The 14,394-nt window shown below is 40.0% G+C and overlaps 1 protein-coding gene across 4 annotated transcripts in view; it reads left to right on the plus strand.

Annotated features, from left to right (window-relative positions):
• BRD10 (bromodomain containing 10) overlaps positions 1-14,394 on the plus strand; it is a 97,158-nt gene that overhangs the window by 14,723 nt on the left and 68,041 nt on the right. For 2 of the 4 annotated variants that reach the window (XM_064290528.1, XM_023545276.2), the window contains exon 2: positions 12,483-12,683. The exons of 1 other annotated variant lie outside the window; for it this stretch is intronic. In XM_064290528.1, coding sequence (XP_064146598.1) covers positions 12,483-12,683 — 201 coding nt within the window. Of the gene's footprint in view, positions 1-8,625; positions 9,141-12,482; positions 12,684-14,394 lie in introns of those variants that run through there. One more of the 4 variants, XM_023545275.2, reaches the window with a different exon arrangement.

A 14,394-nucleotide genomic window follows, 5' to 3' on the forward strand; every position in this document is an offset into this window, starting at 1 on the left:
GGGATCAGAGAGATAGGAGAGTAGCACCTCAGAATATAGCCAGAGTTGCTTGTCTTGCTTGGAATGACTATTATATCTGAGATTCCTGCGGGGCGCGTCGCCTATGCGTGCTGGCTGTGTGGAGATTGCCCCCGGGGGTCTGGCCCGCTGGAATCACGGTCAGATCCTCCGCTGCCAGCCCCACGCCCAACGTTAAGATTCTCCTACTGGAACGGTGCACTCTCGACTCCAAAATCAGTCGCTGCCTCCCGGGGACTTCTCGTCCCGCCAGCTGTGTAGCCGTGCCACCTCCGCGAACCAGCTGGGCCCCCTCCCGGGGTTGGTTCAGGTGAGTTGAGCAGCTCCCCGTTCTTGTGCCGTGACCGCGTGTCCCGGCTGGGACGCTGCTCTCCCCGCTCCAAGACCAGTCGCTGCCTCCCGGGGACTTCTCCCACCGGCTGCGTCGCCATGCCGCCCTCGCGAACCGGCTGGGCCCCCTCCCAGGGTTAGTTCAGGCGGGTGGAGCAGCTCTCCGTCCTTATGCCATGCCTGCGCCCAGTCAAAATTTCGGTGGGACGGTTCCCCGGCTGGGACGCTGCTCTCCCCCCTCCAAGATCAGTCACTGCCTCCCGGGGACTTCTCCCGCCGGCTGCGTCGCCACACCACCTGCGCAAACCGGCTGGGGCCCCTCCCGGAGTGAGTTCGGGGCCTAGGGCTGGGCCCCTTGTTTGTGCAGTCTGCTCCCCTGGGCTCTGCCCCAAATCGGGCGCTGAAGGTTACCTGACTGGTACGCTGACTCCAGGCTCTGAGAACAATCGCTGCTTCCCCGTATTTGTTCGTTCTCCGTCTCTAAATCTGTGTTTGTTGTTCAGGGTTCGTAGATTGTTATGTATGTGATCGATTGACTTGTTTTTCTGAGTCTTTGTTGCAAGAGGGATCCGAGGTAGCGTCTACCTAGTCCGCCATCTTGGCCCCGCCTCCCCCTTTGCCCACTTTTTGATTGAATAGTTTGTCTGTCGTAGAGTTATTGAAGCTTTTTTTTTTTTTTGAGAGATTAGACCCTTATCAGATACATCTTTGCCAAAGATTTCTTTTCATTGTACTTGAGATGAAGGTTTACAGAGCAAACTAGTTTCTCATTAAACAGTACACATACTGTTTTATGACATTGGTTAACAACCCCATGGCATGTCAACATTCTCCCTTCTATACCTTGAGTTCCCTATTACTAGCTTTGCTGTTCCCTCTTGCCTTCTAGTCCTTGCCCCAGGGCTGGTGTGCCCCTTTAGTCTCATTTTGCTTTATGGGCCTGTCCAATCTTTGACTGAAGGGTGACCCTCAGGAGTGACTTCATTATGGAGCTGAAAGCGTGTCCAGAGGGCATACTTTCAGGGTTTCTCCAGCCTCTGTCAGGCCGGAAAGTCTGGTCTTTCTTTTTGAGTTAGAATTTTGCTCTGCATTTTTCACAAGCTCTGTCCAGGACCCTCTATTTATGATCCCTGTCAAAGCGGTCAGTGGTGGTATCTGGGCACCATCTAGTTGTACTAGGCTCAGTCTGGTGGAGACCGTGGTAGATGTGGTCCATTAGTCCTTTGGACTAATCTTTCCCTTGTATCTTTAGTTTTCTTCATTCTTCCTTGTTCCTGAAGGGGTATGACCAGTGGAGTATCCTAGGTGGCCACTCACAGTCATTGCCAAAGATCTTGTCCTTGTTTCTAGGTTCTCTGTTTACTCTCTTGGCAAAGTCTTCTGATGAGCATAAATATTTAACTTTTAGGAGGACCTAGCTATCTAATTTATCTTCTGTCATTTGTGCATTTTTAATTTTATTTGATAGGCTACTTATGCCAAAATTAGGTCCCCTAGTTTTGACCATGTGTTATTTTCCAAGAATTTTATAGTTTTAGCTTTAACATTTAGGTCTTTGATCCATTTTGAGTTAGTTTTTGTGCACGGTGTGAGGTAGAATCCTCATTCATTTTTCTGTATATGGATATCCAGTTTTGCCAGCACCATTTAAAAAAAATTTTTTTTTATTGTGCTTTAAGTGAAAGTTTACAATTCAAGTCAGTTTCTCATACAGAAACTTATACACACATTGTTATGTGAGCCTAGTTGCTCTCCCTACAATGTGACAGCACATTCCTTCTCTGTACCGTGTAATTCCCATATCCATTCAGACAGCTTCTGTCCCCTTCTACCTTCTCATCTTGGCTCTGAACGGGGCCTGCCCATTTAGTCTCCTGTGTCTATTTGAGCCAAGAAGCACACTCTTGACCAGTATCATTTTATGTCTTTATAGTCCAGTCTAATCTCTGTCTGGAGTTGGCTTCAGGACTGGTTTTAGTTCTGCTACACAGAGAGTCTGGGGGGGTGGGGCATGTCTTCTGGGGTCCCCCCAGCCTCAGTCAGACCATGAAGTCTGGTGTCTTTACTAGAATTTGAGTTCTACACCCCACCTTTCTCCTGCTCCTTCAGGAACTCTCTGTTGTGTTCCTCTCAGGGTGGTCATTGGTGTTAGCCGGGCACCATCTAGTTCTTCTGGTCTCAGGCTTATGGAAGAGTCTCTGGTTTATGTGGCCATTTCTGTCTCTTGGGCTCATATTTTCTTTGGTGTTCTTCATTCTCCTTTGCTCCAGGCGGGTTGGGACCAATTGATGCATCTTAGACAGCCACTTACTAGCTTTTAAGACCCCAGATGCCAGTCACCAAAGTGGGATGCAGAACATTTTATTAATAAACTTTGTTATGCCAATTGACCTAGATGACCTCTGAAACCACAGTCCCCAGACCCTTGTCCCTGCTACTCTGTCCCTCGAAGTGTTTGGTTGTATTCAGGAAACTTCTTAGCTTTTGGCTTAGTCTGGTTGTGCTGACTTCCCCTGTATTGTGTGTTGTCCTTTCCTTCACCTAAGATAATTCTTGTCTACTATCTAGTTAGTGAATACCCCTCTCACTCCCTCTGTACCCTTGTAACCATCAAAGAATGTTTTCTTCAGTGTTTAAACCTTTTCTTGAGTTCTTATAATAGTAGTCTCATACAATATTTGTTATTTTGCAACTAGTATCACTGAGCATAATACCTTCCAGATTCACCCATGTTATGAGATGTTCCGCAGCTACATCATTGTTCTTTGTCGTTGTGTAGTATTCCATTGTGTGAATATGCCATAATTTGTTTATCCATTTGTCTGTTGATGAACACCTTGGTTGTTTCCATCTTTTTGCTATTGGCCAGCACCATTTTTAAGAGAGACTGTTTTTTCCCCATTGAATGGACTTTGACCCTTTGTCAAAGATCAGCTGCTCATAGATGGATGGACTTATTTCTGGAGTTTTCAGTTCTGTTCCATTGGTCTGTGTGTCTGTCATTGAAACAGTACCAGGCTGTTTTGATTTCCATGGCTGTGTAGCAAGTTTTGAGATCAGGAGATGTGAAGCCTCCTGCTTTGTTCTTCATCATTGCTTTTTCTGTTCAGGGCTTCCTTTCCATATAAAGTTGGAGATTAGTTTTTCCATTTCATGAAAGAATGTTGTTGTATCAGGATTGTATTATATATAGAGATTGCTTTTGGTAGTAGTGACATTTTCAGTGTTAAGTCTTCCAATCCATGAGCATGAAATGTTTTTATGTTTATGTAGATCTCTTTTAGTTTCTTACACTAGTGTTTTATAGTTTTCCTTGTATAAGTCTTTTATGTCCCTGGTTTTGCTTGTTCCTAGGTATTTTATCCTTTGGGAGGCTATTGTGAATGGTATTGTTTCCTTGATTTCCTTTTCAGAGTCCTCCTTTTTAGTATAGACGAGCCCACCTGATATTTGTGTGTTGATGTTGTACCCTGCCACTTTGCTGAATCCTTCTATTAGTTCCAGTAACTTTTTTATATAGTCTCTGGGTTTTTCTATATATAGGATCATGTCATCTGTGAATTAGGATAATTTTACTTCTTCCTTTCCAATTTAGATACCCTCTATTTTCCTCTCTTGCCTTATTGCTATATCTAGGACTTCAGTACAATATTGAATAAGAATGGAGATAAAGGGCATCCTTACCTCATTTGTAATCCGTTTTAATCTCTTTGTATGAAATATTAATTGACCTCTGTCTTAGTCATCTAGTGCTGCTATGACAGAAATACCACAAGTGGATGGCTTTAACAAAGAGAAGTTTATTTTCTCACAGTCTGGTAGGCTACACGCCCAGTTCAGGGCGCCAGCTCCAGGAGAACGCTTTCTCTCTTTCGGCTTTAGAGGAAGGTCCTTGTCATCAGTTTTCACTTGGTCTGGGAGTATCTCAGCGCAGGAACCTCAGCTCCAAAGGGCGCACTCTGCTCCCAACACTGTTTTCTTGGTGGCGTGAAGTCCCCAGCTCTCTGCTTTACTTCTCTTTCTTTTTATCTCTTGAGAGAGAAAAAGTGGTGCAGGCCACACCCCAGGGAAACTCCCTCTACCTTGGATCAGGGGTGTGATCTGGTAAAGGTGCTACAGTCCCACCCTAATCCTCTTTAACATAAAATTGCAATCACAAAATGGAGGACAGCCACACAATACTGGGAATCATGGCCAGTGTCCTTTTGGAAGAAGGTTTCTAGGCCTGTCTTCCAAGGCTCCTCTGGGTGAGTTCATATCACCAACCTTTCAGCTAGTAGCTGAGTGCTTAACCATTTGCACCATCCAGAGAGACCCAAGGGAAGGATACAGTATTCAGAAGCATAACAGAAGGAGTGTATGGTAAATGTTGTAAGACAGGTACTGTTCATTTCATTTAATGTATATTTACAATACATATTATTTGATATATACAGTAGGAGATTGAAAGATCAATATGGAAACAGGAGTTGATAAACTAAATTGATGTAGAGGTCATTACAGGCAACAAGAATAAAAAAAAAAGTAAAAAAGCCACTGTTTACAGCTAGAGAATGGCCAGTAGTTTAGTTTGGCTAGAGTGTAGATACATATAGAAAAGTAGTGATGAGTGTGATTGAGGGGGGCCCTAAAATGCTGTGCTAATAGTCTGATATTCCGTATTAGAGAGTTGTTACATTAAAAGGCTTAAGCTGGAGGAATACATGACCAGAGCTATAGGAGCAGTGTGCCGAAAGGACAGGTAATGTGAGATGAATTAGAGGGAGAAAATGAGCATTGTTTTGAGCTTTTCCCTTCCCTTAATTTTCACCTTATTCTTTTGACTTCGAAATTTAAAGAATTGTATTTGGCTTTGATTCTCTTAGGTCAGAAATTTGGCAAAAGATTATATACAAATGTATCTGAAAAAAATTGTTTTTTCTGTGGCAGAAATCAGCAATGCTAAAAATGAGAGAAAGGCAGCACTTTTTTTCTTGAATAATTTTAGTAATAAACTAGGTTTAAGTCCCTGTAAATAGTTTTAGGTTAGACTTAGTTGTTTTGTTTCTTTAAATAACTTCAGTCTTCTCCCAGTTCTTAGGGGAAAAATTATATTAAAATAGAATTTTACAAATTTGTTATTCTGTAAATTTTTCAACAGCTTTGTCTGCCAGTAACTGGAAAAAATGAATTATGACAAAGAATAATAAATTGTAGACATATATTGACAGTTTGAGCTGATTGTGCTTAATTTGACAGTTTGCATTTTTGTGGACGCATGCTAAATAAAAGATATTTAGGAACAATTAAAAGTTAAACAGTACAAGAGGTAGTAAAACAAAAAATAAGTCTCCTCTCACTGGTCCCCTGTTCCCCTACTGTTCAGAGGCCACTGTAGTTAATAGTTTCTTTTATCCAACTGGGTGTCTAATAGTCATCTTAAACTTTAACGTGTTCAAAACTGAACCTTTTTTAGGGGGGTGATGGTTTGTTTTAGTAAGTCTGTTCTTCCCATCCAAGTAAATGGCTCCACCTTCTACCAATTTGCTTTGACCAAAAAACTAGCCTCTTTCGTTGCTTCTTCCTTTTCACCTATTCCCTATATTGAACATATTTGCTGCCCTGAACTTTCTGCCTTTAAAGTATATTTTAAATCTTGTCTATTTCTCCCCACTGTCACCACTTAAGTATACACCATCTCTTGCCTGCATTACTGCCGTAGTTTCTTGACTTGTATTTCTGCTTCTGCTTTTTCCTGCTGGAATCCATTTTCTACCCAGCAGCCAGAGTGAACTTAAAAAAAAAAAAAGAGTACTTTAAAGGAAGTCAGTACTTTGCTGTTAGGGATTGAATTGCGACCCAAAAAAAATATGTGTTGTAAATCCTAACCTCTGTGCTTGTGTGTTATATTAATGAGACAGGATTAGTGTAGAGTGTGTTCTAGATCAGTCTCTTTTGAGATATAAAAGAGATTAAACAAGAAAGCGAAAGAAGTAGAGATGAGGGAAGAGAGATGCCAGACCGCTTGAAAATTTCCCAGGAGCAGAAGCTCAAAGAGCCAAGGACCTTCCTCCAGAGCCAAAAGAGACAGAAACCCATCCCTTAGAGCCAGCATCCTGAATTCAGACTTCTAGCCTCTTAAACTGTGAGAAAATAAATTTCTGTTTGTTAAAGCCACCCACTTGTAGTATTTCTGTTATAGCAGCACGAGAGAACTGAGACCAGCTTAAAACACTTCATTGGCAATTAGGCTGTGGAGTTTGGCTCTGTTCTTCATGCATATCTGCCAAACCATTTCTCACCTCAGGGCCTTTATTCTTGCTGTTCCTTTTATCTAGAAGCCCCCAGGTTTTTGTTTTTGTTTTTTTGTATGGTGGGCTGCTCCTTCTGTCACTTCCTCAGAGAAATTATTCTTGACTGTCCTTCACAGAACTTATAGTGCGTAACTTGCAGTTAGAACTTACGTATGCATGTGTGTTTGTGTGACTTGCTTTTTGTATGTCTTCCCTACCAGAACATAAGTTAAGTGAGGACAGGGACCTTGCCTGTTAGTGTTGGTGCCAACACCTAACCCACCACCTGTAAGTACTTAATATTGAGCAAAGGAATAAATGAATAAATGAACACATGAATGGATTGATCCAGAATTTATTTGGTCAAGGAGTAAGGTTGAAATCCAGCTCCTCCCTACCCCGCAAATGTTCAGCCAGTTGTCTCAACATTCACTTACACTTTTTCCATCATTTTCAAGTGCAATCTTTATGGTATGTTAATTTCCCGATGTATTCGAATCTAATTTTTTGACTCTCTTCACTGCATGTGCTATTGATATAGCTATTCATCTCTTGATATCAAACTTCTTTATTATTGTGACTTAAAATCTGTTTTAATAATCTAGTAGGGCAAGTCCTCTGTCAAAATGACTTTCCTTTTTCTGAAGCTTCCAGGATTTTTTCATCTACTTATTTTTCCATAAAATATGTGGCATTTTAATAGTATAGTGGAATTACCATTTGCATTACTCATGTTTTGGTCACTTAGCATAAGAAATAAGTGAGCAAATCATGAAATTACTGGTTTGTGGAGAATAAGAATGGTATTCCTCCCATTTTTGGAATTAAAGGCTAAAGTTGGTAACATTACTTGTTTTATATGGGCACCGTAATATCCACTTGTCGCATCCTCCTGATTTCAGTTATGTCCTTTGCTCTTGCCAGGTCCCTAAATCTCTTCGTCACGATCTGTTTTTTCATGTAGGCAGAGACAAAATTTGTGCTGGCTTTTCTGTCTTTTCTTCTTGTGCATTGTCTGAGTATAAAAGTATTCTGAATTTACAGTCTACCATGAAGTCTCATCGATGCTTTGCGCATACTTAGAGGAGATAATCAAGAACAGGAAGCCAAGGTATCTCCCAGCCTACTTTGCAGACTTGTCACAACTTTCGTGTCTTCCAGGAAATGTGAACATATCTGGACTGTGTAAGAGTTAGTGATCTAAGGAACCTTCCTTTCTGCCTGTACTGAAAACTCCTGAGTGGTTCTGTGTGGTAAGGAATGAACTGTTGAGCAGGTAACTGTAACTTAGTAAAAATGCTTAGCGAAGTTGCTGAGGTAAGCAAAACACTTTTCAAATATGATTGCTGTGTAAATAAAAACTTTACATTTACCTTTGTGTCTTCCTTAAATTAGAAAAACAGAATCAAAGAGAAATGTATTCTAAACAAAGAATAAATTTGTTTTTTGTAATTGTTTTGTTTTTAATTAGTTATGGTCTTCAGTTGCTTTTTGGAGTATTATATCATTTATTTAGAGGAGCCAGGTGGCACAGTGGCTAAGTGCTCGGCTGCTAATCAAAAGGGCAGTGATTTGTACCCACCAGCTGCTCTGCAGGATAAAGATGTGGCAGTTTGCTTCTGTAAAGATTTACAGCCTTGGAAATCCTATGAAGTAGTTCTACTCTGTCCTGTAGGGTCGCTATGAGTCAAAATCAACTTGACGGCCATGGGTTTTTTTTGTTGTTGTTGTCTTGGTTATTTATTTGGTGCAAGTTGAAAACTGAACGCAGGCTTTGGAAGTTTTATCTTTTTTTTTCCTTTTCCATGAAAATATACATAACGACATACACCATCTCAGCAATTTCTACATTATTCAGTGACATTGATGACATTCTCTAAGTCGTATACCCTTTCTTGCTATCTTTTTCCAAATCATTCCACAATTGACATAAACTTCATGCCCCAAGCAAAAATTCCCCCCCCCCCTTTTCCCCTTTCCCCTCCGTCCCATCCCTGGGACCACTAATAATTTTTGGTTTCTATGTATTTGCTTATGTCATACAAGTGAGATCATACAGTATTTGTCTTTTTGCAACTGATTTTGCGAAGCATGGTGTTTTCAAGTTTTATCTGTGTTATGATATACATCAGAACTTCTTTTCTCTTTATGGCTGAATAGCATTTCATTGTATTTATTTGCCGTATTTTGTTAATCTTTTCATCCCTTGATGGACAATTTGGTTGTTTCCATCTTTTGGCTGTTGTGAAAGGTGCTGCACCATTGTTTCAACCTAAATATATCAAAATTATCTTTGATTTTTATGTTTTTAACCCCTTATGTACAAACTGTTACTGTGTTCATTACTGAATCCCTGTTGCCAAGTAAATATTTCACATGAATTTGAGTAAATATGAATATTTCTGTTATTCGTCAATATTCCGTCTCTACTCTTTTTTGCCTATCAAAAACTGTTTTATTTTTTTCTGCAAAGTCCAGTTCAAGTTCTTGACAAGAGAGTGATCAGATGGTTCAGAGAGGGTGAGTGAAATAAGAATGGAAGAATACCCATTGAATTTCACAACTGGAAGGTCATTTGGGCAGAGCAGTTTCAATAGATCAGGTGCAGACAGATGCCAGGTTACAGTAGGTTAAAGTGTGAATGAAAGAGGAAGTGGACCAGCAGTTTAGATGTGACTTTCCAAAAGGAAAGATTTGTTTTTAATGTAAACTTGGACATATTTATATGTTAAAGGGAACTAATAGAGAAAGGGAGGTTGAAGATTCAGAAGATAATAAAATGCAAATTCTGAAAATTTAGTTTTTGGGGGGTTAGTCTTTATGAGAGGATGGGAGGCAGATTTTTCACTGAAACTTAAGAATGGGTCTGGATTCAGATAATTTTGTTTTTTAAAAGACAGGAAACTAATGGATCTCCTACTTAAAAACTATCATTTTCTCTGTGAAATTTGTAGTTGACATGGCCAACTCCTAAGTGACAGTGGGTGGTGGGGTGGAGCTTTTGGATAATGGTGGTGTTTGAAATTGCCTTTATGGAGAATGAGAGAGATAGTTGACTGTCTTCAGAGAAGCCTTAGGCAAGGGTTGAGAGTCCAGTTGAGGTTTAGTCGGACAACAGACTACAGGTGGTGATTTTTTTCTATAGTGCTTAGTTAGTGGAGGAGCTTTTGGCTGAGACACAAGAAGGACATAGGTACCTGAGACAAAAAGATAATTGGACAGAGGAGTTGAGGGTGTGGATAAGAGAATAGTATTGTATGTATTCTGGGATCAGAACCAATTATCTTTGTGGATAGCTGGAAGAGGCTGAATTGTATTAGAGCAAATGGAGGAGTCAGGCAAGGAACTGGAGGTCTGGATGAAGACAAAAATAAAATAAGCTTAACAACTGGGAGGATAGAAGGTAGAAAAAAAAGAAAAATTAATAGTCCATGATAAATGCTTTTTTTTAATGGGCATGAAGACTTATTTTGAAAATATTTTTGGACATCAGGTAGCGTGTACGTACAGATGAGAGCAGTGGTCTCCAAACTTTTATGATCTGGCTTCCCAAAAATGTTTGATTATTTACCTCCCTATATACGCATATTTATTTATAAATCATCATGTATGTTATAGTAGACAAGGGCCATAACAGAGTAGGTCTTATATGCAATAATAAGGACTTCGAATGGTATTCTCAGTATATGTTTCTGGGTTTACTTTTTAAATAGCGAACAGTGCTGTGTGTGCGTTTTATTGTCTACAGTTGTGGACACGTGTCTGTACAGTAGATTCTTTGAAGTATGATGGGCCAAAGAATATGTGCATGTTTAATTTTAACGATTATTACCAAATTGGCTTCCTGGAAGGCTGTGCCCACTGGTGTAGTATGAGAACTTTTCTCTCCAACATTGAGTGTAAAAACGGCGTGGGGGCAGTGTTTGACCTCCTGTAATTTTTAACTTCACAAGGGGGAAGGAGAATCGAAAGTGATAGCCCAAGGCTCATTCTTATGAAGCTGAGGTCAGACATGCCTCCTCTCTCCACCATCTGACACCAAACACCCCTCCCATGTCACTTGTTACTTCTCTGCTCGTTCGATAATTCATTGCATTGGCCACACAGAACTCATAGACAATACTCATGATAATGGGATTTATTAGGGAAATAACAGTTACAATTCAGGCTCAAGAACACTGAGGATACAGTTCTATCAGGACAGTGTCTTCCCAGTTGTGCTCACAGGCACTTGGCTCCAGCCCTTAACCGGTGCCCAGAGGTACTTAGCTTTCTCTCTCTGGGCTGGGAAGCCCACTACGGCATCTCCTGCTGCAGATCTCTGCCACCGCTTCTCACTGTCTTCAGGGTTACAACTTGTTCCCTCTCTTGGTCTTCTGGTTCCAGGAGCTTCTAAGTGCAGGGATCCCAAGTCCAAAAGGACCCAGTTGCCATCCTGGCTGTTTTTCCTTGGTGCTGGTGGGATCCTCTCCTTCCCGCCTTTGGGATGGCTCACTTCAAGCCCAGTGGGATGGCAAAAGTGACCAATCCCCTTGGTGGGCCACAGTTAACCCTGTTTGCACAGTCCCACCCAGTCACTTCAGTGAGAGTTACAAGACCATGGCGACAAAGGCCACACAAAAGCTATCCACCACACCTCACTGAGTAATGTCAGTCTTCTAATCTTTACATGTTGATATGAGAGAAACAGCATAGTTTTTTTAGTGTTATTATTAGTGATAAGTATCAAAGCTTATGAAATTTTATTTCTGATGAGCAATAAAATCTATTAATTGCATTTTGGTCTTTGTTCTGAGAAAATACTGTTTAAAAAGTAGTTTTTTCAATAAGACTGAGGTTAAAGAGTAAGATGCAGTCTGTCCCTTGCTTGTATACATGAAGATTTAGCCATGTGACTTAGGGTCAACTTGTAATTTATACAGATTCTTATCCAGCATAATGAATATTCTTTGAGCGCTTACTTGATTTTCCCATTGTAGGGGACTTGTGGATAATAAAGTAAACTGCTAAGAAACTATTTTTCATCATTATCTTTAAGGATTAGATTAGTATCTCAGGGTAGCAATGAAGACATCATAGGGTAAGGAGACGTTTGTGGTAGAGGTAGTTCCTAGACCCTTTTTACAGGTGAGATTTCCATATTCTTAGCTTATAATTTTATACTATAATGCTTCATTTGTTTATGATTTCTTCAACCTATACTATCAATTGTAAATTTTCTTTCCCCAAAAAGTTTTTGTGTTGTTATACATTTTCCTATACTGATGATAAAAAAAAACACCCCAAACTGTTGCTGTCGAGTTGAACCTGACTCATAGCAACTTACAGGACAGAGTAGAACTGCCCCATAGGATTTCCAAGGCTATAATCTTTGCAGAAGCAGACTACCACATCTTTGTACCATGGAGCAGCTGGTGGGTTTGAATCGCTGACCTGTTGGTTAGCAGCCAAGTGTTTAACCACTGCCCCACCAGGACTCCTTACACCATTGATGATAGGTATTATGAAATATATGTAGAGATAAAAAGAGGAGCGAGCTACATTTAATTTTGCAAACAGTAAACTTTTTATCTGTTAAGGAGATAGTGATTTATTCTTTAATTTTGATGCTTTGGTCCTGTATTTTTTTTTAATGTAGGGAAATGATTTTATGACATGAGTAAGGGAAAGTTAGAAACTGCGTAGGACGGTTAAAAATCTGGAGACTACTTAATGAGTAAGGCTTAACTAAATACTTTTTAGGTAGTCGTGAGTTTTACCAAGGTCTACCTCAAAAAGGGATTCTTTTTAAGATGCTGCTTAAGGGGGTTTATTGCTTATCCAGAAGATTTGACCTTGTGAATTGACTTATTCTTCTCCAAGGAACTTGAGAGAAAAGACAACGATAGCAGTTACATCTAGAGGCTATTATGGATTGGAGGATGAGAAGGGAACTGCATGTACTTCAACAAGGCGTCGGTCAACACCGCGAAGTTTGGCAGGCTTGACAAGTGGAGTTTTTGAATCTATAATGGTTCAAGTTTTGAGACAGGAAGAACAGCTGAGAGCAAAAGAAGAAAAAAGGTAAATGTAAAAAAAATAAAATAAAATAAGTTTCATGATGTTCAAGTTTCCAGAAATTACTTTCCAAAGAGTAGATGTATAACTTTTGTATGCCCATACCAAATTTCTGTGATCGTTTTAGTAGTGTTCCAAAATACATTATCACCAAAGTATGAATTTGTGATGATAAATTTCAAGACAAATTACTTTAAAGCTGTATAAAAATAATTTTTATAAAAATTTCAGAATACTTTCTGGATTTTTAGAAGTATTCTAAAATGAATTACAAATTTTAAATTAGTGGAATTTTATATAGATTTGTATAGCTTTAGACCTTTCTGTAGTCTACAGAATCATAAAAACCAAACCAAACCCGTTGCTTTTGATTTCGACTCATAGTAACTCTACAGGACGGAGTAGAACTGTCCCATCAGATTTCCAAGGAATAGCGAGTGGATTCAAACTGCTAACCTTTTTTGGTTAGCAGCTGAGCTCTTAACCACTGCGCCACCAGGCCTCTTGTAGAATTGTAGACCTTTAAAATTAGGAAGAACTCCAGAGATTATATAGTTCAGGAATGACAAAAAGGTTTCACCTTTGCCAGTTTCTCCATAGGTGTTAATTTCCTAGATGACTATGTTTACTCTGGGTTCATTGAGAAAGAGCTCAATTAGTGATACCTTCTAGGGTTTGAGAACATAAGTGATGGTGCATATAACTTTTTTTATTTTCCAAATAAGGGCTAGGTCTCAGAGAGGCTAAGTGATTGCTCAAGCTTCTATACTGACAGAATGAAGACTGGTGATTTTTATACTGAATCAAATCTCCGACTATGTTAGGACTGATTATTGCTGTAATAGGGAACTGCTAATGCTACTGAAAGACAATTTATAATTATTTTGTTGTTCTCATAAGGATAAATATAGCTTGCTTTGATAGTTGTAGGATTGGAACTCAGCCTTGACACTAACATCATGATTTTCATAGCAGTGATTACTTGGGAGCCCACTGTGAAGTGCTTTTTTTCCCTGTGCAGAGCCTCATAGAACTACTTCTGCTTTATGAGTGTTTGTGGAAAGGATAAAGATTGATCTGACAGTAGTATACAATAGATTGGAATAGGAGAGATTGGAGAAAAGGAAGGTTTGTAGAAAGAAGGTAGTGTAAACTAGATTTCTGTTGCTGGTCACCTAGAAATAGGAAGACCTAAGATTGTTCTGGGAACAATCAACAAGGCTTAGTACCAGCCCTGCAATTTATTGCCACCTAGCTGGCACCTTAATGTTGTAGCTAGATGCCATCAAGTCAGTTCCAACTCATAGTGACCCTTCGTACAACAGAACAAAACACTGCCTGGTCCTGCGTCATCCTCACAATTGTTACTGTGCATGAACCCACTACTGCCACTGTGTCAGTCCATCTCGTCAAGGGTCTTCCTCTCTTTCACTGACCCTTGTACTTTACAAAGCATGATGTCGTTCTCCAGGAACTGGTTCCTCCTGATAACATATCCAAAATACACGAGACAAAATCTTGCCATCCTCCCTTCTAAGGAGCATTCTGGCTGTACTTCTTCCAAGATAGACTTGTTCGTTCTTCTGGTAGTCCATGGTATATTCAGTATTCTTCACCAACACCTTAATTCAAAGACATCGGTTCTTCTTCAGTCTTCTTTATTCGTGTCCAGCTTTCACATGCATATGAGGTGATTGAAAATACCATGGCTTGGGTC

Source organism: Loxodonta africana, chromosome 9 (assembly GCF_030014295.1).
Source record: "Loxodonta africana isolate mLoxAfr1 chromosome 9, mLoxAfr1.hap2, whole genome shotgun sequence".
Taxonomy (NCBI): domain Eukaryota; kingdom Metazoa; phylum Chordata; class Mammalia; order Proboscidea; family Elephantidae; genus Loxodonta; species Loxodonta africana.